Source organism: Podarcis muralis, chromosome 1 (assembly GCF_964188315.1).
Source record: "Podarcis muralis chromosome 1, rPodMur119.hap1.1, whole genome shotgun sequence".
Taxonomy (NCBI): Eukaryota; Metazoa; Chordata; class Lepidosauria; order Squamata; family Lacertidae; genus Podarcis; species Podarcis muralis.
In genome coordinates, this window is record NC_135655.1 from 69,089,116 (window position 1) to 69,115,927 (window position 26,812).

General features: G+C 41.7%; 1 protein-coding gene across 2 annotated transcripts in view; it reads left to right on the forward strand.

Annotated features, from left to right (window-relative positions):
- The window catches only part of TRIM66 (tripartite motif containing 66), a 64,767-nt gene that overhangs the window by 17,143 nt on the left and 20,812 nt on the right, over positions 1–26,812 (forward strand). For both annotated transcript variants that reach the window (XM_028731948.2, XM_028731974.2), the window contains 8 exons: positions 5,264–5,411; positions 6,907–7,039; positions 8,429–8,545; positions 9,713–9,827; positions 10,389–10,535; positions 12,433–12,550; positions 13,936–14,873; positions 15,429–15,575. In XM_028731948.2, the coding sequence (XP_028587781.2) occupies positions 5,264–5,411; positions 6,907–7,039; positions 8,429–8,545; positions 9,713–9,827; positions 10,389–10,535; positions 12,433–12,550; positions 13,936–14,873; positions 15,429–15,575 (1,863 nt within the window). The remainder of the gene's footprint in view (positions 1–5,263; positions 5,412–6,906; positions 7,040–8,428; positions 8,546–9,712; positions 9,828–10,388; positions 10,536–12,432; positions 12,551–13,935; positions 14,874–15,428; positions 15,576–26,812) is intronic.

The following is a 26,812-nucleotide window of genomic DNA, read 5'->3' on the forward strand; positions in this document are numbered from 1 at the left end:
CTGAATGGAGTTTTGAATGTTATGTTTTGTGGCTGAGTAGACTGAACCCCAGTCTACCAAGTCATAGTCTACTAACCCCACTATGCCATGTTAACTAAGCACCTAAAAACACCATGTGCTGTGTTGTTGTTGTTTAGTCGTTTAGTCGTGTCCGACTCTTCGTGACCCCATGGACCAGAGCACGCCAGGCACCTCTGTCCTCCACTACCTCCCGCAGTTTGGTCAAACTCATGCTGGTAACCTCGAAAACACTATCCAACCATCTCGTCCTCTGTCGCCCCCTTCTCCTTGTGCCCTCCATCTTTCCCAGCATCAGGGTCTTCTCCAGGGAGTCTTCTCTTCTCATGAGGTGGCCAAAGTACTGGAGCCTCAGCTTCACGATCTGTCCTTCCAGTGAGCACTCAGGGCTGATTTCCTTAAGAATGGATGCGTTTGATCTTCTTGCAGTCCATGGGACTCTCAAGAGTCTTCTCCAGCACCATAATTCAAAAGCATCAATTCTTCGGCGATCAGCCTTCTTTATGGTCCAGCTCTCACTTCCATACATCACTACTGGGAAAACCATGGCTTTAACTATACGGACCTTTGTTGGCAAGGTGATGTCTCTACTTCTCAAGATGCTGTCTAGGCCTGTCATTGCCCTTCTCCCAAGAAGCAGGCGTCTTTTAATTTTGTGGCTGCTGTCACCATCTGCAGTGATCATGGAGCCCAAGAAAGTAAAATCTCTCACTGCCTCCATTTCTTCCCCTTCTATTTGCCAGGAGGTGATGGGACCAGTGGCCATGATCTTCGTTTTTTTGATGTTGAGCTTCAGACCATATTTTGCGCTCTCCTCTTTCACCCTCATTAAAAGGTTCTTTAATTCCTCCTCACTTTCTGCCATCAAGGTTGTGTCATCTGCATATCTGAGGTTGTTGATATTTCTTCCGGCAATCTTAATTCCAGCTTGGGATTCATCCAGCCCAGCCTTTCGCATGATGTATTCTGCATACAAATTAAATAAGCAGGGAGACAAAATGCAGCCTTGTCGTACTCCTTTCCCAATTTTGAACCAATCAGTTGTTCCATATCCAGTTCTAACTGTAGCTTCTTGTCCCACATAGAGATTTCTCAGGAGACAGATGAGGTGATCAGGCACTCCCATTTCTTTAAGAACTTGCCATAGTTTGCTGTGGTCGACACAGTCAAAGGCTTTTGCATAGTCAATGAAGCAGAAGTAGATGTCTTTCTGGAACTCTCTAGCTTTCTCCATAATCCAGCGCATGTTTGCAACACATAAGCTAAACGTGGACGAGGCCCAGTCTGCAGGCAAATAAACAAATAAACAGGAAAGGTGGGGAAGAAGGTGGCAGCAGCAGGGCTGGTGGAGAAAATAAGGCAGACTTCCCCATTCTGCTTCCAGTTTAGATGCTACAGAGGAAGCAGACACCTGGAAGCACCCTCAGGTGGCTGTTAATGTAGGCAGATCAAGTTTCAAACCTAAGGGATTTGTCTTATGGTAACTAACTGTTCCCTGTTTGATGATGCAATAGTTCCCCTAATGTTTCAGCACAGCCCATTATGTTGCAGAAGGCTGGAGTGCAAATACGGTGAGAACATTTGGGAGGCAGAAAGTTAATGAGGGAAAGCGGAGGGCTGGAGGGAGCAGCAAGGCAAGGGTGTTTCTTTTACTACAGAAGTGAGCATTGCAGTTTTCAGGATTCTTTGGGGGAAGCCATGTGTGGTGTGGATGTGATTTTAGATTATTGGTGCAGACTATTTCATACTCTTCAACCCTCCTGATTTGAGCAGGACACTCCAGAATCACAGAAGCCATCCTGACTTCTGATTGGATCATGGAATGATCCCCATTTGGGGGTCTGGTGCTCTGGCGCGAGTCAGTGAGCTCACATCAGAGCACCGGACCAAAAGACGCTTGTTTTTAAGTCTTATGCAAGTTATCTGGCTCCCGCGAAAGCTTGGGAGCAAAAAATGAGCGTCCCAATTTTGATCAGCAGCATGTTGGAGGGGATGCTATTTTAGCATGAAAAGCATTAGATAAGCATTTATGTGGCTGCTGCAGCTGAGGTTGCTTCCCTGCCTAGAATGTTCACCTTACAAAGAGTTTTACTGGTTGCTTTGAATCAATCTAAGTATATTCTTTGTAGCCAGCATGGAAAGGAAAAGGAACGGGCAGCTTTGGGACTGCCAACTGAAATCAAATACTGTGGTTTTGTGGGGCTACGTTTGCCTTGAAGCCTAACGAGCCTGTAAAAAACATTTTTTTTATCACAAGTGCCGCACAGGAATCACCAACAGAGAAGAAAAATCTCTTCTGCAATTGCTTTATATTTGTTTTCATTAAATAATACTGGTTCGCTGAAGACTTTGAAGTAAAGATAAAGCAGCACGGCCTAGAAACCAATTGCAGTCTTTGAAAAGTTAACAGAAAAGTAACTAGTGTGTGACAGAGTGACCTAGCTTAGTTTTTTACCTGAACGTCCCCTCTACTTTTTCTACACAGTTGGAAGTTCAGACCAGGGTTGCCCTGATGGGATCCCTTTGCTTTGGAAGAGAGAATACTACAGAGACTTGTACTATCTTTGCAGTATTCTTGTTTATTTACACATTTACATGTTGAGGATTATCAGAGTACATAGTAACAAATATAGGCAGCTCCAGATTTCAACGTTTCGGACACCCCCCAGTCTCGATATCAGCTCATTTCAAAAATTTAGTAATTCTGTAAAGCAACCACTTGCTTCCAGCACTCTGCTTGGAATTGCAAGCAAACTTGTAAAAAATACATTGGAGTGTCTTGATTATTGAGAGCTAGTTTGATGTAGCATACAAATAAGAGTGTTTCCTTTGCCTGGAGTATTGTGCCTCAGTCTAATTTACTTGACTAGGTTATTGCAAAGATGAATGACATAAGAATTGGAAAGTGCAAAAGTGTTGAAACAACTATCTGTCATCTAGTTGGCAAACTGGCAGATTACTGTAGACAGGAAAAGATTAAAACCTGGGTGTAGCTTGCGCCTCATAAAGATTGAATGCTGTTCAGTTTGGGAAGGAGCTACTTTATATCATTGGGTAGTGGCAATCGCCTCTAAATTTTGTGACTTGTCAACACAAAAGCCAAAATGGGATGCGCAAACCAAATGCAAAAATGGCCGCATAAATGCATCTGTTTTACAAACATAACCGCACTCAGTGCTAAATCTCATTTCATAATGTTGTTGCTTCACTTTTTCAAAACAGCTAGGAAAACACTTTTACTAGGAAAATGCCTCTATATTGAATCATAACTAATAATAATTACTAATACTAAAAAGTCTTAATAATGTCTCTACATGTGCAAACCATTCTGCGTTGCAAAATTTGGAGGTTAGGGTCCAAGGACTGTGAGGTAGAGTCAAAGGCGGGTCTAATTTCATGATTTGTGAAAGTGCTTCCCATAAAAATGCCATTCAGGGAAAATGCAGTTCCAGTGTTCTTCACCCTGCCTTTGATGCTTGCTTGTTTCTCACTGTTTAGCTGTCCACATTAGCAACTATGTGCCACCTTTTCATTCTGTTGCAAAGGTGAGCCAAGGAAACCAGGAGGAAGCATAAAACTGGAAGGTCAGTTCCAGAAAAGCATAGGGAAGCTTCATATCTAAAAAGCACTTTGAAGACAAAAAGTAATAGCTGTAGTCTACTTAAAGCTAACATTGCCTGGAACAGCCTGCAGCACGCCCCCATAACCCTCTGGGGGGTTCATCATCCTAACAGAAATGCCTGGGAACAACAACAAAAATCTTGAGTCAGATTGATATAATGACATAGGTGCAGGGAGAGTGGCTTTAACCCTTTGCTCCTGCTATTGTCCTTATTAGAACTGGGGACCCACATGACTGCTATCTGCAATAGGAGGAAAGCTTGTGGAAAGAGTCTTAATAGCAAAACACGCTGTATAGATTATCACACTGTGAAATTGTAATATATGTAGTACATGAGAACATAAGAAGAGCCTGTTGAATCGGGCCCATAGCCCATCTGGTCCAGCATCCTTCTCTCACAGTGGCCAACCAGATGCCTGTACGAAGCCTAAAAGCAGGATTCGAACAAAAGGGCACTCTTCCCTCCTGTGGCTTTCAGAAGTACTGCTGCCTCCAGCTGTGGTGGCAGTGTACAAACAGTACAAAATAGCTGTAAGCATATACAGCTGATCAGTTGTCATGGAACCCCATGTAGGGTATAAGGTAAATGGAATAACCAAAATATTTATTGATATTTCACAACCCTGGAATTAAAAGTTGACAGGATGCCAGTCTGCAGCCTGTTTTGCCCATTGCCTTGTTCAGGAATCGCCACATGTTTAGTTAAGAGTGTTGTAGAATCAACGCACACATCGAAAAATCAGATAGCACAACTAACCTTACACTAAGCTATGCAGCTGCGGTGTGCTTATAATAAACAGAGAATCAATCATTCCTATCCAAAATATCTACCCAGGAATATTATATGTATATGCCTGTCATTTTTTATGCTTGCTATCTTTCCAGTGAGTCACTAGTTCTTCTTTTTGGCAAGCCATAAGAAGCTTCTCAGCTTATATACAATTTTTCACAATTTGATGTTTGAGAGTGTTTTCCTTATCTGTGTACCGAAGATTAATTTGGCAAGGTCTCATCCGGGCTGAGCCTGCTATGTCTTTCCAACAGGTACACCCATGGAAAATGCAAAGCAAAAGGGAAGAGAATGCCTTCAAATATATGCAGAATGCTTTCCCCTCAATGCTTTGTTAACAGTGTTTATCTGAATTGTTTGAACTCTGCTTTGTCGCTTTCCAAACATACTCTGTCTACTAGGGTATTCTCCCAGCCATCTGTTGTGTGCAGAGAGCTTTTCATACACAACCGTGTGCCGCAAACAGATATTTGCATGACTGTTCTTTTTGTGTAATCAGGACTGTGGCTCAATGGTAGAGAATCTGTCTTGCATCCAGATGCCCGCAGATTCAATCTCTGGTGTTTTGTTGTGCTTTTATATATGTTGAAAGCTTCCCAGAGTGACTGGGGAGGGCAGGATATAGATTAAAAAAATATTATTTATTATTATTTTCTGTACCTCAACATGCTTTTGACTTGCAAAAGTGTAAAAAATGTGCAATCTTTAAAAAGTCCAACTTCCACGTTCGCATTAAGTTTAGACATCTCTGTAAGTTAATGGGAGTCACCCCAAATTTAAGTTTAGTTTTATTCAGGTCTAAGCTGTTGTTCTTGTTCTTGTTGTCATTGCAGAATTGCTCTGGATGTAAAGAGAAGAGGCCTGCACACAGTCTGTGTACTAACTGCAACAAGTGGCTATGCAGCTTGTGTACAGAAGAGCACGGGCATGGCAAGGAAACAGGAGACAATTTCTTGCCTATACCATTGAAGGGATGTTCAGGTAGAAATGTAATCTCATGCGGTTCTGTTTTTCCAAACTTCACAGTGAAGTGCCACTTGTCCCCATTAAACATCTGACTTGTGTCATCTGCCACCTGCACTGCTTGTTTGCTTGCTTGTTGCCTGCCATTCTGTTGTCACACCGGAGCATGCCAACGACCTTACATTTCTATGTATATAGGAAGAAAATGGCTGTTTTCCTTAGAACAAGGAGTGCACCAAGGGACACTTACATCTGGGGAAAATATTCTTACAAATGCACTAGAATGCAAAGTCAGTCCTCCAGCAATCTCTACCCCATTCCAGAGTCCTCTCAAGTTCCTTGGAAACTAAATGCAACACAGATAACATATTGGAATGTTTTCTCCACAGGCAAAGTAGTGGAGATTTGTGGGGAGCATCAGTAGCTTTAGTGTGTAGGTGTTTAAGGTCTTTACTTCTGAAGGAAGCTTCAGAAATCCCCTGGGGATTTTTGCCCACCTTTGTTGAAATGTTTTCTGGAATCAAGGCCCCCAATTCCTGTCTTCAGTATGCAAAATGAGACTGGGAGAATCTAGCTTTTCATTATTTGTTAATTTCGTTCATTTAAAATTCATGCAGTGATAAGCATAGAAGAAAGATGCCAGATAACTACATGTCCATCAAAAGAAAACATGGCACCAAAGTTAATGCATACCCTAATAAAATATGCAACACTGCTACATACAAGTGGCAGTTTAATAAAGTATGTAACATGCTGTATTATACATTACATCTAGATGAGGCAAAAGCTGGTTGTGAATTTGAGGAAATGAAGTTGAGCAAGTCTTCGGAATGGGAACTTGGCTGGAAACTTGCCTTAAGAATGTAAATGACTTTCCCCTTAACTGTCCTAGGAGGCAGGCATGCCAGTAACAAAAAAGAAAAAGAAAGAAAAAGAAAAAGAAAAAGACCATATTTATACTCAACTCCCATTAGTGCCTGGTAGTTTTCCTTTCTTTGAAGCTAGTAGTAAGTGATTGAATCAGAACAATCTCACAGGGACTAAGGGATCTGATGCATGTGCATATCAATATTTATTAGGCATGCTTCTTGGGGGAAAGGAAGATCACATACACCTACTGATTTGGGAAAACTTCGGAACTCAACGTATGTGCATTGTAGCCTGAGGATGGATAAATACTTATAGTGGAAGCTGAAGCATTTCATACAGAGCTTTGAGAACAGAATCGGTTAGTGGTTGAATTAAGCAAATTATACTCAGAATAGGTGATCTTCTTTCTGCTTTGCTGTTGACATTGTGCGCCAAAGAAACTCTGGTGTCATGCTTAAAATAGATTAGGAAAGTAAACCATAAATGCAAATTTGCTCAGATTACATGCTCTATTCCAAACTTAATAAAACTACAAGAGAATAGGGGGAGAGCAGTAGAATGGCAGTAGGGCAAGAACTTAAGGCAAATGCCATGGCATTTTTATATACCTCTGGAGTAATTTTTTATTAATCCTGCTTTCCAGGAGCTGATGGGGAAACAAGTGAATTTCCCTTGTTCTGCCCAATGCACAGTCAAGAGACACTCAAACTGTTTTGCGAGACCTGCGACGCCCTCACTTGCCGCTGCTGCCTTCTAACGGAGCACAAGGAACACAGGTACTAAATATTTATTGTCCTTTGTTCTTAGTCTAGTGCTACAAGGAAGAGCCTAGTGATTGAAAGGATAAGGTTGCCCCACTTTATTTTTCTATCACAATGTTTCTTCAGCTGTACAGAAGGTCACACATCCCACTATGCAATGTAAACTTCCACTGTTTTCACATGATGCACTTACCACACCATCTTGTCTTACCTAGAGGTAAGACCCAGTTCAGAATTGAAACCTTTCTTGGGAAAAAGTCTCATCGTACTCAATGGAGGTAACTTCCAAATTAGTTTGGACAGGATTGGGCTGTGAGCACATTTTGTGTCCCATTTGAATACTATGAAAGTGAGAAAGAATTTGGAGAAACAACGGAAAGTATAGGCCAATGCAGGTTTTAGATTAATCTTTGGAGGTTATTTGGAGCAAAGCTGATTTTGACTTCACATATGAAAATTATTGTGGTTTCCTCAGTTCTTCAGCACACACTTATGAAATCCTCATGTGTGCAATTAACAGACATTTGTGATTATGAAGGGAAGGTGAAGCAGTCTGTGTAGCAGTTACAAATGATATTGTGATTTTTGATATTAGTGGAATAAATATGAATAATAAAAAACTAATGTGGTTCAGGAAACAGTTTTGGGAGAAGGCAGCTGTCAAATATGTACCCAGATTTGCACATATAATCTGGTAGTCCAGGCCTTGACTGGGTGGTACATGAATAATGATGCCAAGACAGTAGAAAAGCTGCTGGGGTCTCCTGGAAAGTTTTTGGTTGACTGAACCTTGGGCAGATCCACACCATACATTTAAAACACATCCCATACCTGTTTAAAGTGCATAACTTGCCCCAAATAATCATGGGAAGTGTAGGTGCTGAGAACAGTAGCTCTGGGGAAATTCTCAGTTCCCAGGGTTCTTTGGGGGAGTCCATGTGTTCTGGATGTGTGTTGAATGTGCTTTAAATGTGTGCTGTAGATCTGCCCTATCTTCAAACATGTATATTTAACACTTCCTGACTGCATCATGTGTGACTTCCATATGTGAAGGCGCCATCATGGGTCAAACACCAAAGACAAAGGTGTCCCCTCCTTTCAGGCACTTTGTTGTTCAGGGGAGGCAGTTTGCATATTTAGTGGTGTGTCATTTACGCGTTGAGTAGTCAAATCTAGACAGTACAAGTGATGTATGAACCTGCCCACATTGTCTGGTTCAGGGATGGGGAACATGTTCTGGCCTGAGGATCACGTTCCCATATGGGCAGTCTGTCAGGGGCCACATGCCAGAGGCGCAAATCCTTCTTGCGTTGGATTTGAACTGAAGACTGCTCACTGTTAATTTATGAATTTATTAGTAGAAAAATAAAAAAAACACACAAAAGGCTTCTCTTCTTTTCCTAGGTTCAGGCATCTCCACGAAGCTTTACAAAACCAGAGAGCCATCCTGGAAAATGTGACGGCTAAAGTGGAAGAGAAGAAAAATGGGGTGCAGGTCTCAGCCAAACAGATTGAAGACAGGTAACTTTCAAGGACACGTTCTAGGCAAGGAAGAACAGAGAGGGTGTGGCTGGGGACAGGATGCAAAAACACTTTACAAGGAACAGAAAGAGAGCCTGGATGGCCTGGATGGTTGCATTTGGCCTCAGACCTGATGCTCCCACAATAAGGCAGTCAGTGATGTTTTTGAAGGTGGCCTAACTGGGGCACATCATTTGAAGGGAAGGGGTGTGGCTTGCCTACTTGCTTCCCCCACCCCCACCCCACTTTTCTTTGAATCCATATCTGGAGTGATGAAGGGGAAAGTGTGCAGAACTCTCTGACCCTCTTGGGCAGAAAAGCATGGGGTGTGCTTTTGCTGGAGGTAAACACTTCAAAGAGAGGAGATCTGATTACCATGCTGTCTTGTTCTAGGTATTCAGTAACATGTGGAAGAGGCGGCCAGTTTGCCTAGCTGTGTTAGATGGGAAGGCGAACATCCTTTGGCATTTTGCTAAATTTACAGCCCAGTCTTGTGCAAGTTTGTTCAGAACTATGTTCTGTTCAGTGGATTGCAATCCTAAAGTAGTAGCTTAGAATAATGGCTAGGTTATTCAGGGTTAGATGAAGGAAAACTCAATTCAAATCTAAGCTCAAGCAATGCTTGGTGAGATATAAAGAATGCAATAATAAGTATTCCCAATAAGGAGTTGCCAATATCACAGCAGTTAGAAAGGTTTATTTCTGTTTCCAGTGATACAAGAATAGCCACACCAAATACCCTCAATGATAAAATGCTGAGAACTTCAGTCTGACAACTTTGTGTGTGTGTGTGTGTGTGTGTGTGTGTGTGTGTAGGTTTTGCTATAATCTATTAATAATGAACTAGACGAATATAATCATTACTTTCTCAAGAAACCTAGCAAATTTGATAAAATCAGGCATTGTTTACTTGTCACCCTGATTCAGCAAAACTCTTTCGGAAAGTCCTACGTTTGAATCCATGAAGCATGTTATTCAAGTTAGCAGTAGTGCACGCAGGCTTAGAATTATGATATTAGCCAGATCATAGTACTAAGTGCTTTGAAAAATGCAAGCCATATACACTAGTTGGCTTCCTGGTGCAATTGATAACACATTCACAGTGATGACCATCAAACCTTCTCATATATACACACAGTGAAGTTGTCAATGGCTTCTTTTCTACAGATTGTTTGAAGTAAAGCACCTGCAAAGGAAAGTGGAAAATCAGATAAAAATGGCCAAGATGCTCCTGATCAGTGAAATAAATAAGAGAACGAATGTTCTACTTGAACAGATAGAGGTAAGTAGGGTGGTTCTAACGTAGCTAAGGCAGATCATTACATGCAGACATAAGAACAACAAGAATTTATTTATGTGGCGAACTCAAAGGTCAAGAAATGCACGGGGTGAGAAAAACTGAAAGGGGAGGCCCTTCCTCAGCTGATGTGGGAATGTCTGGTAATGAAGAGGGTGCTTTGGGAGAAGGGCAGCTGGGCAAGAGATTTGGAAACAGCACAGCTAGATGTCCATGGTGCCCTACAGTACCAGTGGGACTGCCTATATCAGGAGTGGGGAAAGTTTTTCAGCCTGAGAGCTGCATTCTCTCATGGGCAATCTTCTGGAGGTCATATGCCAGTGGTGAATGAGGTAAGAGGCAACATTGAGCGGAGCAACAAATTGAGTCTTATCTTTCTATAGTAGGCTATATTCCACCCATGCAAAAGCAAAAGTTTTCTGACTTTTGTTAGATGTTTCTGACACCGACACACGTTTCTCCATCTTTCATCCAAGCAAGCAAGAGGCATCATCACAGTTCCAATGACTATGTTGAATCGTTTCTTTTGTTTCTGACTCTTGACAGAGAATCACCAGTGAAAGGAAGCAGAAACTGGAACAACAGCTTCAGGGCATCATGGTGTTAAACAGGCAATTTGAACACGTGCAGAACTTTCTGAGCTGGGCAGTGTGCAGTAAAAACAGTGTTCCATTCCTCTTCAGTAAGGAGCTGGTAAGTCTAAATGCTCACTGCAATCCCAAAATGCAAAAAAAGGAAGGGAACGGAGAAAAACAAGTCCCCAAAGAAGCTAATCGGGATAGTGCAAATTCTACTGTACGGGTGGCTCAAGACTTTTAAGAACACTTCTAGGTCTCCTAGAAGCTGAAGCAAAAAGGAGATTGGCAAGCAACTCCATGAAAAAGTTAATACTGCATTAGTGGGAATCTTTGTGGTGGCTTCTGCTAGGGCAGTGCATTAGTTGAATATGGCCTAATATGTTTAGAAACTTCTGTTTTGAGTGGAAATACACAGATTAAAGTGGAAATGGGACAGTTGAATGATGGGAAAAGACATGCAAAAGTGGCATGGTGTGGAAGTTTATTGATTTGCCCATCCCTAGTCCTTATATAGATTGAGACTGCTTTTCATGCTAAAACATGGTGCCAATCACCCAGACAACCAGTCATCTGGAAGCATATATAGTGCATATACAGTGCATAGGATGCTTTCTTGTGATCAGCATGGGACTTTAGTGCTGACCCAGAAGCATAGGAAATGGAACAAGATCCAGTGCCTTTCCCCCCATGCTAACATAGTCATTCACATAATGCCTACCTCATTCATGATTTACAGTAGCTTCCCGTTACTTTCATCTAGAGTGGGACAGGATATGGAACTGGTGTGAACTGAAGATACAGCACAATACTGATGCATTTATGTATATAAATATGTATTAATTACCTGTCATCTGAAAAGGCAACCAAGACAATGTAAGGCAACATGAACTAAAAATCTGCATTAATATGTAGGAGCTAAAGCAAATAATGAAAACACAAAAGGTACACATGTGTACTGTAAAGAGTAAATGCCCATAACAAATAATTAGACTCCCTAAACTAGCCCTGTGTAGTACAGATCTGGTTGTCTTATGAACGCAGACTTACTTCTGAGTAAATATGCATAGGATTCCATTTTGCTGAATCAGAAATATTCCAGATGAGGCTAGTGTGAAAGAAAGATCCTATGCTCACAGTGGAGTTTCTGGATATGGCTGTAGGTTGCTCTCTATGTGCAGTACTTTATTGGGGAAAGCACATATAAAAATATCATTTGTAATTATGGGAGAAAGATTGTGAGACAGTAAGGATTTGTTACACAGTAAAGTATTGTGGATTGTTATCTCAGCCTTGTTTCATACATCAGCAACTTATCAATTATTTATTTTATTTAGAGAATTAATAAACCACTAGATCAAAAGAAATTTCCCAAGTGGTGTACAGATAGAATTATAAAGAAAAACATGGATAAAGTCATACACCAGTTAAAAACAAGTGTACATAGAATCACCACCATCCTTAAAAACAAAGATAAAAATCAATGACTTTAAAAGAAAAATCATTAACTAAATCATGTGTCTGCCACAATAAGGTACTGCCTTACTAAAGGAATGACTCCTCACATATGTGGAACATACACTATGTGGCACTTGCAAAAGTGCCAGTTTTGCAGAAGCATACTTCTTGTTCACTATTTCAGGCTGTTTGCTGGTCTCCAAGGCAATTTGAGTAACTTTACTCTCCACTGAAGTTTGCATAGCAGACATTACAATCCTGCTGTTGTCTGCATGCAAAATCATTTCTCCTGCAGTGATGGACAACTGGCTTAGGAGTCCCTGATTTCAACATGAATTCCTTTCCTCTCATTAGTTCACTATAGCTAGGAGATTCTTGCCTTGAAAATGTAAGCAAATTGAAAAGCAAAATGAAATAAAGGATAACTGAATGGGCAAGTAAGCAATAATGGAAAATGGAAATGTAGGGTTATTTAAAGTTATAAGTCATAATCAGCTGTGATTGATAAAGCATTGATCATCATTAACTCTAACAGTAATATTTTTATTTGTTACCAGATTGTGTTTCAGATCCAGCGTTTACTAGAAACAAACTGTAATACTGATGCAGGTCCTCCTTGGAAGGTCAGATTCACATGGGACCCATCTTTCTGGACTAAACAACTGTCCAATTTAGGTAAAAAAAGCATACAATGTTAGGTTTCCTTTGAGTTCATTAGATGAAAATATGTGTGTGTGTATTATCAGTATTGATGTTAATTTTTCCACTGCTGCCACTGTGACAATTCTTTGTAAGTTACACTTAATCTGTCACCCAAAAGCTGCTACAAGGTGAGTCAAAGACTTTCGTGTGTGGAAAAAGGCCAAGTTGTGAGTTATACCCCTATGCGAGTGACATAGGCGCCACTATTTTGCTTTGGTGTTATAAGAATGAAAACACACACACATGCACATCCATACATAAATAACCATGCCAGAATCAAATACCTTATTGAAAGTAGGGGGATAATGTTGATGTAAAGGTAAAGGTAAAGGTACCCCTGCCCGTACGGGCCAGTCTTGACAGACTCTAGGGTTGTGCGCTCATCTCACTCTAGAGGCCGGGAGCCAACGCTGTCCGGAGACACTTCTGGGTCACGTGGCCAGCGTGACGAAGCTGCACTGGCGAACCGGCACCAGAGCAGCACACGGAAACGCTGTTTACCTTCCCGCTATAAAGCGGTACCTATTTATCTACTTGCACTTAAGAGTGCTTTCGAACTGCTAGGTGGGCAGGAGCTGGGACCGAACGACGGGAGCTCACTCACAGCGCCACCCGCGTCCCAATGTTGATGTAGTCCTTTCCATATCTGGAGAAGCATTTTGGGGGGGGGGGGGGACCAAAAGGCAGCCATGTAGTATACCCACCCCCACAAGCTGAAATAGCTACTGTTGAAATACTCTCACAAGCCCTTCTGAAATTAAAAGATTGTTTACAGCATGGGTAGGCAAACTTAGGCCCAGGGGCCGGATCTGGCCCAATCGCCTTCTAAATCCAGCCCGCGGATGGTCCGGGAATCAGCATGTTTTTCCATGAGTAGAATGTGTCCTTTTATTTAAAATGCATCTCTGGGTTATTTGTGGGGCATAGGAATTTGTTCATTTTTTTTCAAAATATAGTCCGGCCCCCCACAAGGTCTGAGGGACAGTGGTTCAGCCCCCTGCTGAAAAAGTTTGCTGACCCCTGGCTTACAGTGTCTTAATGGAAGTGCTACAAATGACAATTTGGGAAAAAGTCATACATCCCCCTTTGGGCTGGCTATTATCTCACCAGTCCTCTACTTTTAACAGGGCTTAAAACAACAACAATTCACCATATGCCTCCATTTGATACTCAGATACTAGGAGATAATGCAAAAGGTGTGACTCTGTGGAAGTATTTCTGAATAAGGTTTCCCCTGAAGGAAGATTTGATAGCCTGTTTCTAGCACATGTTGACCCCCTCCTGGTGGATGGGTGGGTGCTTTTCTCCATTTTGCTGGTGCATCCTTCCCGTTTTTATTTCTTCCTTGCTTTCTGCAGGCCACTTGTCAATGGAGGGGGGACCAATCCATCACTCAGAAGTGCCATCCTATGGAAGTATGCAAGGAATGCAGCCCTCCTTGTATCATCATCACGGACATCATTCGCCAGCACCACAGCATGACTCTCTCAACAACCAGTCCCACCAGTTTCAGCCTCCTGTTCATTGCCCTACCCCTGTGTGCTGCACCCATTGCCTTAACATCCCACACATGAATAAAGGACAGCTTCCACATCAAACCATGAGCCATGCTCATTCCTTCCGACAGCCTCCTGAGATGCAGCACCACCAGCAGCATTTCCCTCTGCAGTATAGCCAGCAGCAGCATGAAAGAGAACAGAGGTGCACCTCTCGACCTGTGAAAACACTGCAGCCTTGTGGCGAGCAGAAATCTCACCAGGAGCACGATAGCTTATCTGCCAGGATGGGAAAGCATTCCCAAGAGCAGCCGTTGCAACAGGCAGCACATCCCATTTATCCCCTTCCCCTGCATGATGGTCAACAAGGCCAGGCTGGACATTCCCAGCAGCTGCCTGCGCAATCTGCTCTGCACAGTCCGACAGTGCAAGTTCAGCTTGGTCCTCTCCAGAAGCTAAAGCTGAATCACTTGCAACAGCAGCAGCAGCAGCACCAGCAGGAACAGCCACCCTTGCCGCCGCCGCCACCACTGTCACCACAGCAGTCATCTACGACAGGTCAGAACGAGAAGGCTCACGAACAAGTGCTACAGCAGAGTTTGGACATCATGCACCACCAGTTTGAACTGGAGGAAATGAAGAAAGATCTGGAGCTTCTCCTCCAGGCTCAGCAACCGAGCCTGCAAGTGAATCAGGCCAAGCAGCCTCAGCATGTTCAGCAAACAATTGTGGGGCAAATAAACTACATTGTGAGGCAGCCGACGGCAGTTCAGCAGCAAAGCCAGGATGAAGCCCAGCAGGTGAGTCATTTTCCTTTTTTTGGTCTCTAGCTGTTTAAATGCCCTAACCAAAACTTGGTACCAAATAGGCTCCAATGCAGATAGGTTAGCACAGATTTAAAGCCACTAATTGTTAATAAATGGGCTGACACCTGTGAACTCAGTAGGCCCTTCCAGGCTTCACTATTTTTAGGTGGGATTCGATAACACACTGGTAAATTCTGGTTGCCCAATTAAAGTTGATTTGGAGCTCTTCTGCAAAAGATTGGACTTTTTGCAGTAAAGAAAGTGATGAGGAAATGCACTGGGGAGTGTGAGAACACTTGCTTTGACACAGCATTATCTAACTTCACTGCAAACAAATCTGATTGAATGTTAACTAATGGGCAAAATCCACTGATCTCCCTGCAAACAAATTAGGAGGGTGGCTCAGTCTACAGATCATCTGGAAATGATCCCTGTGTGTACAAATAAAATAAGGGTGTTCCATCAAAAGGATTTTTCATATTACGACTCATTTCCTAAACTGATTTTGGTGCTATTAATGAATCTGTGCTGATTATTCCCTTATCATAGGTTGTTGAAGATTCCACTGATTCAGAAGGTCAAAAACCAGCCCTTCCTCTTGATAGAAACATGATTCCACCCATGTCACAGCCACTGGAAGATGCTATTGTCAGTATTCACTCCCCAGAGAGTACTTTGTTGAATCCAGTCAGAAAGGTACACAGAGCTTCTTCTTTTCTTTTTTTAAACATAAGAGAAAATGTTTCAGTAGCTCTATATGACTTCTTTGAAGACTACTTCTCTCTTTCAGCACTTTGACAAGAATGAAGGTCAAGAGTGAAATTTCATCTTTGTAGGGGAGATTCTTCTCTGTAGAAACCCATATCCTTGGAACACAGTGAATGTGTCCATACGAGTGCTTAAATTGCCCTTGAGACTCTCATGTTATTTCTATACACGTTTCATAGTTGTTAATATAGAAAAGACTAGAGGAAAAGCATTTGTAATGCAAATGTGCATTTTTACATTTTGGGGCAATGTACATTGTACGTTTGCACTACAAACTGATTGAAAAATCTCATAAAGCCTTGAGTGGAAATTTCGATGGGAGTTTTTCATGAATTCTGATTTGTTGATCTCCAGGCAATGCCGCAAAAGACATATTTTTAGGGCTGCTTTGTTCCTGACATTTCTTTTCTACACAAGGATGGAGGGAAATCCCAGTGTTCACAATTATTTGAACACCCTATTTAGGTGTTCAAAAACAAGCAGCAATAATTGCATGACGGAGGGAATAGGGAGAATTCACTCAGTTCATCCACAGTCTTGTTCCTTGCATCGGCCTCCTCTTAATGCTGTCTTAATGCTGGGGCAGCCTGTCAAATGCTCATAGGTAGTTGGAGCCCAAAGGTGGCAGTTATGTATTTGTTTGAACATTTATAATCCACACTTTCGTAAAATATATAAAGGAGGCTCAGAACATATACAGCACAATAATATCAGTCTATAAATATCTATAAAACTTCACTGAAACATCAGTAGATACTGGTTGGCTAAAAAGAGAAATTCATATTGTGAAGACCTGTCTAAACAGTACAGTTTTCAAACCTCTAAAAGAAGATAGGGACAGTTCCTCCCGAACCCCTACACAGCACAGGGCCTGCCAAGCTAAAGGCTTAATTCCTAGTGAAGGCTCCAGGGCATGGGGAACCACCAGAAGTACTTCATAAGAGATCAGATGGTGCTTTGGGCACGAGTTGTCTTTGTCAGTTAACACGTGTGTAGGATCATGGGGGGTTGCACATATGGCAAAGGTGAGCAACCTGTGGCCTACCTAAGTTCATTCAGGTGCCACAGAGGGGAAGAACAGGTGGAAAATGGGTGGCAAAGGGAGAGATAAAAAGAGTGATAGAGGTAGCGCCCCTCTCACTTTTCACTCTGGCCTTGCATACTGCTAGCATCTAGCCTCCGACAAATTGCCGACAAATTGATATTGTTATAGTTTGGCTTTTATTGGGGGAATATTGGAAAACTAATAAAAATTTATCTGGCCCAGCCCCCACCCCCCACCCCAGAGGTAATGTGGCCCTTAGCAGAAGAAAGGTTCCTATCCCCAACATTAGCAATTGCTCCGTGGTAGAGCACATGATTTGCATGCAGGCCGTTACAGTTTGTGTTTGTAGGTTATCCAGTTAAGATGATGAGCTGTAGGTGATAGGAAAGACCTCTGCCTGAGACTTTGGAAAGCTGCTGCCAGTCAGTGTACATAATACTAGTCTACTCTAGATGGACTCGGTGTAAGCCAGCTTTCTAAGGCCCAGGCACATGACTTGTTAGGGCAGGTACCTCTGAGGTTCCTCTGCAGCAGGTAAACAAACCTGCTGTGGAGAGCAACTCAGGTGCAAGTTAACCCCTCTTCCTTCAATCTCAGATGGTGGTCCCAATAACCATACAGGTAAAATAGACATACTTATGATCTTCTCTATGCATATTTAGATTTTCTAAATTTAAAAAGGAACATTTATTGATACCCAAAAGGGTTTTGTTTTCTGAGAACATAGAGAGAGAAATAAACTCAGTACATATTGCAGCTACTACTCAGTGTGATGACTTGACTGTAGCTTCATGCATTACAGACTGGAAGCATGCTCCATCACTAGGCAATATTAAATACTGAAAATGTGTTTGCTTAAGTTGGTAGCTTTTACCCACCTCCTCTGAGGACCTTTTGCCCAACAGCCACTTGATCTGGTCACTTCTGGTCAGTAAGAAATGCTTCCAAAATGATAAGACAAGGTTGTTTTTACAAAAGTTGACAATTCTTCTTTTTAGGACATAAATGACTAGATAGATGTGAATAGGCATGCAGCTAGTAAATATTTTAGTTGGCCAGTAACTTCAGTGGAGTTGTTTAGTGGAATAATAGTGCCTTAATTTCTCTGAAGATATACTATATATTTTGGCCTGGCTAGTTCCTGAATGGAACACTCTTCAGCCTCCCATATACACAACCCTGAATCCTATGGAAAAAGAGCAGGATACAAATAAACAGCCCCATCTACTTTGACCTCAAGACCCTTGTCTTGCTATAGTGTCACAACACTGTCATGGCTTGGTGCCAAAATTAGGCAATTGCTGATTGAAGAAGTGACGTGTCAGTTGTAACTATAACGGGGGAAAGACCAAATTTCCTTTTGGTTCAAAGTAAAAGACAGGTTGTATCTTTGAGCGTAATTTAACTTTCATGTTACATGATCATTTTGCTTGTACATAAACTGTTTAGTTGTTTCTCCACAATTTCCAGGAACTTATGTACAGGTATTTTGATTAAATGGTCTGTAAATTGAGTCATAAGATGCAATGCCATTTGCATAATCCACATGCCATTTATATGAGTTCTAATTGTTTGATGTCTACCGTAGCTAAGGCCTGTTTGCTTAGGCTGCATTTAAGAACATAGGCTAGCATTCTGTATCTGATATTGGCCAATCATCTGCCTAGAAACTGAAATGAAGGATAAAGATAACTGGGCATTCCCTGTTCCCAACTCTGAACCACCAATTTACAAGGGGATTAATTTTAGCTATGATGGCTGATACAGTCATACTTCGGGTTACAGACGCTTCAGGTTGCGTGTTTTCGGGTTGTGCACTGCGCCAAACCTGGAAGTACTGGAATGGGTTACTTCCAGGTTTCGGCGCTCGTGCATGCGCAGAAGTGCTAAATCGCACTTTGCGCATGTGCAGAAGCGCCGAATCGCGACCCACACATGCATAGACACGGCGCTGCAGGTTGCGAATGCTGCAGGTTGCGAATGTGCCTCCCGCATGGATCACGTTTGCAATCCAAGCGTCCACTGTATTTGAATAATTTTAGTGCACGTACCTTCTATTTAAGAATTTGGAAGTCCTTGCTTAGCCAAAGCCAAAAAACAGAATGTTTTATAGCAGATTGCAGACAGTCCCAAAGTTCTTCAGAGTTTTTGGAGCATCTTGTAAGGTGGTATAGGGGCTATAGCCAGAAGGGATCACGTGAGGAGCCTTATGATGTGTATGATTCCTCTGTATGGTCCCTTGGATCCAGGCTACAGTCTTTTGTCAGAGAAACCAGGCAATCAGTAGAATAAGAAGGTTGTATACAAATTACACATATTTGCATAAAATTCTGATAGCAAGGCCTTTGAGACTTCTGTGACTACTTTGGAGTAGTTAGATATTGTTTGTGGGTGGAAGAAAAGATGGATGATTGAAACAGGGAAAGGACTCGGCTGTAACTGCCTCTTACTGCTCAATATCCTTAATCAATCAGGACTCGAAGAACTTTACAGCTGTCTTAACTGACAGAATGGACAACATTATCACCCAGTACATCCACTCTGATCAAATGGAATTCATCCCATGATGACACCTGGTGGACAAAGTGTTACATGGGCTTGATGTTGCATACAAGGCAAGACACATTTTGAACATTTTATCCCCCAACACTGAGAAAGCTTTTGATTGTATCGAATGGCTATGCCTCAAGTATTTCCTTCTCAAGATGAATTCCGGTCCTAATTCCTCCAGGGACATTCAGGCATTATCAGCATCCTTGGGGGCTGTGTCTGTAGACAACCTGGACTTCTATCATACTCATCTCAAAAGACAACTAGATCTGGCTGTCTGTTGCTATATATCCCGACAATGGAACTCTTAGCCTGTGCTCTGTGGATGAACAAAATGATCCAAGTATAACTAAACACAGCATAAAGCGGCGATTATCTCTGATAACATCTCAGCAGCTCAAATTACATCTCGTAACCAGTGTGAGCATTTGAAAAAGCATCTGGATAAAAAGCCAACTGTCAGAAGTCTGATATGATAAATATAAACTTGACCTATAAAATTATTTTGTGCAGCCCACTAAGCCATGGCATCACCTTGGGATCTTTCTGTCATCCTTCTGTCTACCTATTATACATTCAACTGCCAACCACTTTCAGCTTTACAAATGCATGCAAAAATGGTATTCTGACTTCTTCTGGCTCACCAGGACAGCGGTTGTGTGAATTAATGAATGCCTAGAATCCTCCCTCCCTCCCCAAACAATTGCACTTTATCTGTCACCACCAAGTCTTAAGCATAAGCCACGACTGAAGCAATTTCACATTTAATAGACCTATGGTTAAAAAAAGTTTGACAGTTCCAGCCCTGGACTTTATATTTTGCTGCAGCTCTCCTCTATGGATGCATTATCAGTGGACACAAATACAACAACATGCTACCAGAAACTATACACAGGATGCCTTGATTTGGAATGATCACAGGGATCAGCCTTGGTTCATACTTAGGCATCTCTTCCTTTAAGAATGCTCTGTTCATTGGATCCGTTGAAGAGAGAATCACATTTTTGCCTGATCGTCTTTTTCTGTATCATTCTGATTTAATCAGTTCAAACAGCCTTATGGACTTCTCTTCCTGGAAAACAACAAAGATACATTGGATGAAAGACTTAACATGTTGAAGAAAACTCCAAGGAACATTAAAAGAAAGTTGATTCACCATAGCTTTCTGTACAGTGGTGCAGTTAAATCATTTTGGACCCTAGACTTAATTATCTTATGGGGGTGGGATCATTTTAAATATGCATGACTTCACTTGCTCCATTTGCGAGTCTTCCTGTTCCTTCTGCTGAGTGGGGCCCTAATGGCACCACTATTCCAATAATCCACTCTGCAAATATGCTACTTTCTCAGACAACCATGATTCAAGCAGAATGCTGTAACCTCACTAGCATCATAGAATCCTATTTAAATGTCATAATTCTATCCTCCTTAGCTCTTACCATCTACCTGTTCCTTCTGACCCTTCTTCTGAAGGAGATGCTTTTGTAGTTGGAGGTTTGTAAAGGATCTGCCCAGAACTTTAGATTGGCAAGGCAACTGTGCCTCATTTTTGTAGCATGAATATAAAGAAAACTCAGTTTAAAGATCTTAACAGAAAGTGCATAACTGCAGCAAAGTTCCACTTAATCCATTTGAGTTATAGTCAGTTCGTCTAGTACGGCTGTGTGCAAACTAGGACCTTTAAACACATTTTGTGGTTGCTCAACTCTTCTACTAATTAATTGCAGAATTCTTTCAGGAGTTTATCCATTCTCAAGCAAATGATGACCTTGTAACTATACTTCTTAACAACACAATTGTGGTTTTCTCTGCAACAGCTGAAACAACAGAACTATCTGAGAAGTGATGATTATGTGTAAACTTTGTCAATAGATGCTGCAGGCTAGAGATAGAGTCTAGAAAAAGAAGATTGTTGTGGTCTGGTTCTTATGGTGTAAGTGCCAGATGGCCATCTTACTGTTACCAAATGCAAAAACATTTACATCCCTCTCCTCTCTAATGTTTTGGCTGCTTGCACCTCATTTTTCAGTTTGCCAACTTAGCTTGACAAACACCCTCTTTTCTTAGAGTTCATTGATTGTCTGTGAATTTGACAGTCATTTCCACACACACACCCCGCATCCTTGTACTGTAAGTGTGCTTTAGTTTCAAGTTGCTTCTGTGTTTTTCTCCTTTCTTGTGTTGTGTGTCTCTTGTATATTTGTCTAAAAATTTTGAAAATTTTTACAAATAAAATTCATATTAGAAAAGCTCTGATAGACCAATAAAGCATGTGATAAGTGGGGCTGCTGTAGACTCAGATATCCTGATGTAGACACAATGCTGTTTCAGACAGTTACTGAAGACTTGCCACAAATTCATTTGCTTAATGCATGATGACATGGCAGTTACTTTTCTTGAGAACTCTGATCTAGCCCATCCTCATCCAGTAGATGGGGCTATAGTCATTCTGCTTTTTGCCCCCCTTTTAAAACCATCACCAACAGCTGTGTCATCTGGTTCAGGGGTCAGGTAGCAAAGGGGTGCACAGGCAGAGGGGGAGTGATGTTGCACAAATGCCACATAAAAGTTGCCAGCAATACCCTGCAAATAAATTTTATAGCAACATATGCGCTTTATGAGGGGACGCGGGTGGCGCTGTGGGTAAAACCTCAGCGCCTAGGGCTTGCCGATCGCATGGTCGGCAGTTTGAATCCCCGCGGCGGGGTGAGCTCCCATCTTTTGGACCCAGCGCCTGCCCACCTAGCAGTTCGAAAGCACCCCTAAGTGCAAGTAGATAAATAGGTACCGCTTTATAGCGGGAAGGTAAACGGCGTTTCCGTGTGCTGCGCTGGTGCCGGCTCGCCAGAGCAGCTTTGTCACGTGACCCGGAAGTGTCTCCGGACAGCGCTGGCCCCCGGCCTCTTAAGTGAGATGGGCACACAACCCTAGAGTCGGACACGACTGGCCCGTACGGGCAGGGGTACCTTTACCTTTACCTTATGCACTCTATGGGAGAAGCATCACATCTAATTGCGTTCAAAGCACTCCTCCCAAGAACCTTGGGAATGGTAGTTTGTTAAGGCTGCTGGGAACTGTAGCCCTTGGAACTACTGTTCCCAATATCTTTCTCTCTTTTTTGCAGGGGTGATGGTGGGGATGTGCTTCAAATTTATGGTGTGTCAAGTACAGAATGTTGTACTTCTTTGAGTGCACATTAAATGCAATATTCCTACAACAAAAGCACTACTCTGGAGTCAAATCTGTGGACCGCATGCAAAATATATAGCAGGTTTGACTAACTCCCAGCCCTGTGGCCTGATCTACATTCTCCATTTTTTTCTGAACCCATCAATTTGGACAGTGTCAAAAAATTGGGGGGGGGGGTAATATAAAGTAGTAGACACATAGCATGGAGAAGTTTAAACCTCTTGGCCTAGCCCAGCAGGCTGAAGATAGAAATGGCCCCTTCCCCAGTCATTGGCTCAATCATTTGATGAACAGGGAGGGAGTGAAAAAGAAGTTAGTTAAGAAGTTATTTAAAGAAAAATGCTATTCTGTACTCCCCCTCCCAATCAGTTCTGCATTACTAATTAAGTCTTTCTGGAAACTTGTGTTAACTAGTCACATTTGAATAAATGCACATACATTTCAATTGAAGATCGTCATTTTTTAAAAGGAGTTGCTGTGCACTCATTCAGAGCAATGATCCTCATACTACACGTACACTGGATTATATTATGAATATCATAAATTCTCTGGGAGAGAGTTGCCCCACTCCCAAACAGCTCAGATCCTAAAACTGGGGACGCCAGGATTGAACCTTAGACTTGGGCATCAAATATATGCTCTGCATCTCATTTTTGTGTTCTAGTTTGTTTTTAGTTTTTCGTTTATAGTGCTGAATTATGATATTTCACCTCAGGACTGGGAGAATAGAGAGGAAATTAAGATGAGATATTAATACACTGTAAAGTTATAATTGTGTGGGACACGATCATCATAATCATCTTCATTGTTTCCTGCACATTAGCCTCTGAAAATCCCACACAGACCTCCTCTCCTTTCTGGGTCTTTAATGTTGGGATTCTTATCTCTAACTCCAGGTTCCAGAAATCCACAAATTGGTAAAACAAGAGGTGATATTCATGACATTCCAACCATTAGGCTTTTTTTTTTCATGGCATAACTGTGGGTGTCTAGATTTCTGCATTGATTGATTGTCATGGTAATTTATGATTTAAGCTTAAGCTCCCTGCACTGCTAAATATGACTGACTGCTACATCAGCGTAAGGTGACAACATTTTCTACTTATTGATGTCAACAAAAGCAGCCTGCTGGTACTGACATAGGAATTCCACTGAATACCATTGACTCTGTGCCCTATTGTAGTCAGAACCATATACTGGGGAGGGAACTAGTGTCCAGACTCCATCTTTAATCCAGATGCCCTCTCTCAATCTGTGTCGAAGAGATTACCCCTGCAGAATCAATGTTTCTAGGTTACGGTATCCAACTCCACAACTTTATGCCTAGTAACGAACTTTTATATTCCTGGTTTTGTGTTTGTACTGGCAGCTGGCCTGAACTTTGCAAAAGCCATGCCAGCTAAATGTCCAAGGCACTGGCATTAAGCTGGTGCTGCCCAAAAGTTACTGTGCAGGCGCAGGGAATAGCCCAGTTTAAGTGTTTAGGATCTGATCCTTTGGACCCTGATCATCTTGGGGATTCTGGAGGACTGGATTTGCTGAGCTTAAGCTATTCTGGTGGTGATCAGTACATTGTATAGGAAAGGGTGGTGGCTTGGTGGCAGAGCACGCCGAGGGTTCACAGTTTAATCCTCATCAGCTCCAGGTACGGCTGGAACATTTAACACCCAGCCATCTTTCCTACCCATCTCACCCAGTGAAGAGTTTGGTAGAACTTGAAAGCTTGCTTACTATTTTATGCCATTTTGACTGGCCTAATACAGATATTGCCGTGCTGTGGATTTTGCAGTATTTCACAGTGTGTTTTAGATTAGCAAAGCTTATTTTTGTGACCTGAAAAGGAAGATAAATAATACATGATGCTGCTTGTTCGGCTGGCTGTTTCTGCTGCTTGCACTGTCAAGCCGGCTCCATTTTCTTGTGATGCATTTTTTAAAACAGAAAATAGAGGTGCTCTCCCACCCCAAACTGGAGGGACTTTTGGTCAGGGGCACTCTACTTCAAGAGCCAAGCAAAAAGAATATATGTGTAGGCTATTGGTGTACTCTGAGTTAAATTTGAGCCAACTGGATTTGAATTAGTGCATTTGTTTAACCTTGCAGCATAATGAGCTGCCAGGGGGATTGCTCCACTTAACAGCAGCCTTCATTACTTTCCAGTCCTTTGCTCTCAGTAATTTCTCCACAATCGCAAAGAATCTGTGTAGGTTTAACAAATCCTAAGCCAAGACTTTATTGAAGGTAGGCATTTTCACCTCCAACTTTCTTTGTGGTTCATAATGCATGTTTGCATGGAGCCGTATAAAAATATGCTCTTAATTTTTAACTCTGATTTTGGGCACATTATCTTTTTACTATTGTAAGTAGAGCTGCTCTTCCGCCCGCCCCCCCTCGCCTTCTTCCTGTGCCTTTAATAGCAGCCTGACATGCAGAAAGCTTGAAGATTAAGCTTTCCCTGTCACTTATCTTCATGCTAGGAACAGCATTTGCCAGCTAAATGTCTGCATATGAGGCTGCTATTAAAGGTATGCAGTAAGGCCGATGGAAAAGGGGGCTGAAATTTGTGTGATATAAGTGATAATGGTTAAAAAACAACTTTTGACATTAAGAGCACCATTACTGGACAGCTGCTGTTGCAATTAATGTTATGACGTGTCAGGAGCTGTACGTAATTGAGATTGTGTTTTTTCAAAGTTTAAGGAAAACATGGGGATTGTTTTTTATTGGTTTTTTTTTGAAAATGAAGGGAATGGGCAAAAGCAAGCAGAGTGCGAAGATTTGTAATGGCACAAATGGACTTGTTTGTAACTTTGTATATTAAAATGTTGGAACCAAAAGGCTTTCTAACAGCAGCAATCACACTGTGACAGTGTATATGATGAATGTAGCATTTGTTGTGTTCAAGGAATGAAACATTAAAGCTTTTTAGAGAATTCTGATCCATTAATAAAAAGAAAAGAAACACCACATATTATCCAGTACTGTAGAAATCACTAGGGAAGATGAGGTCCCCCACCCACCTCCCGCTAATGCCAAAAGGAATGATTATTTTAGGGAAAGAATTAATAGGATCTTAATGAGCCTTACTCCCAGCACATTGTTCACTTCACACTTGACAGCAGCTTTGTGGATCACAGTGTAGAATGTGTCAACTGCTTACCAGGAGCCTTAATACACACACACACTTTTTTTTTAAGTGAAAGATCATAATGTTTCCTCATTATTAAAATAACCGCAGAATTAACTTTTGCCTCCAGGGAGAGACAGATGGCAGTTTGATGGCCTCATTTTTCCTTTCTTTCCTTTTTAGTAAGATTAATGTTTTATACTGACTGATGCAATCTATTATACTCTCTTCATACACTTCCTGTAACTGGAGCAGTAATAAGGGAAAATAGAAGCCCTCTTCTCTGTAAAACTTAATCTCTTTAAAGGTATTAGTTTCAAATACATCAGGTGATTTTTGCAAAGACCTGTACTTTGTAGCTCTGAAGTTACCAGGAGTCTTTCCACAGACTCTTTGGGAATAAAATCAGACCAGTCTATGTGAATGGCTCAGTCATGAGATAGCAATAAGCATGGGATCTCTGGATACTACTCCAAACTTTGCTACTGCTGGCACCCTCAATCTTTGGCATCCAGAAGCTCTAGCCTTCTGACTCCAGAAATATGGAATTCAGACACTCTGTTTCAACAGTAAGAAAAGAGCAGTCTTCATTGGGTTCAGAAGCACTCTTCTTTCCTAGTAGCTTGCAGGAAAAATCCAGGCCTTTCTATTAGAATGAAATGGGAAATTTGTGGAATAACCAGCCTCATATAACCAACATGCTTATGTCTAATTAAAGCATGAAGGGGTTAAGACCATAGAGTAACCTGTCCTGCCAGGTTTAGCTCTATGAACTTTTATTGCCTTTGCAACTTTTCTGACTGATGTGAAGAAAAGCACATGAATCTGACCTTTGAAGAGTTTGTAAGTAAATCAGTTTTTAACTTGCCAAACTTGTGGTCCTTTCCTATGCCAAAGGAAGAAAGAATTTTTGTAACTCACATGGAAGGGTATAAAGGACTAACAGCCTATATTTCCATGTTTTACTTTGCTGCATATTTTGTGACTTTAAAACTCTGCTGGGGATCTCTCTCCAAATAGTACTTGCCCCAAACTTGGATCTTGGCACCCAAGAATTCATCTATCTATCATCTATCTATCTATCTATCTATCTATCTATCTATCTATCTATCATCTATCATCATCTATCTATCTATCTATCTATCTATCTATCTATCTATCTATCTATCTATCATCTATCATCTATCTATCTGTATCACCAACAAAATTAAAGCTGAATGCTTTAAGACTAATCTCTGAATCTGGGGGTTGATTA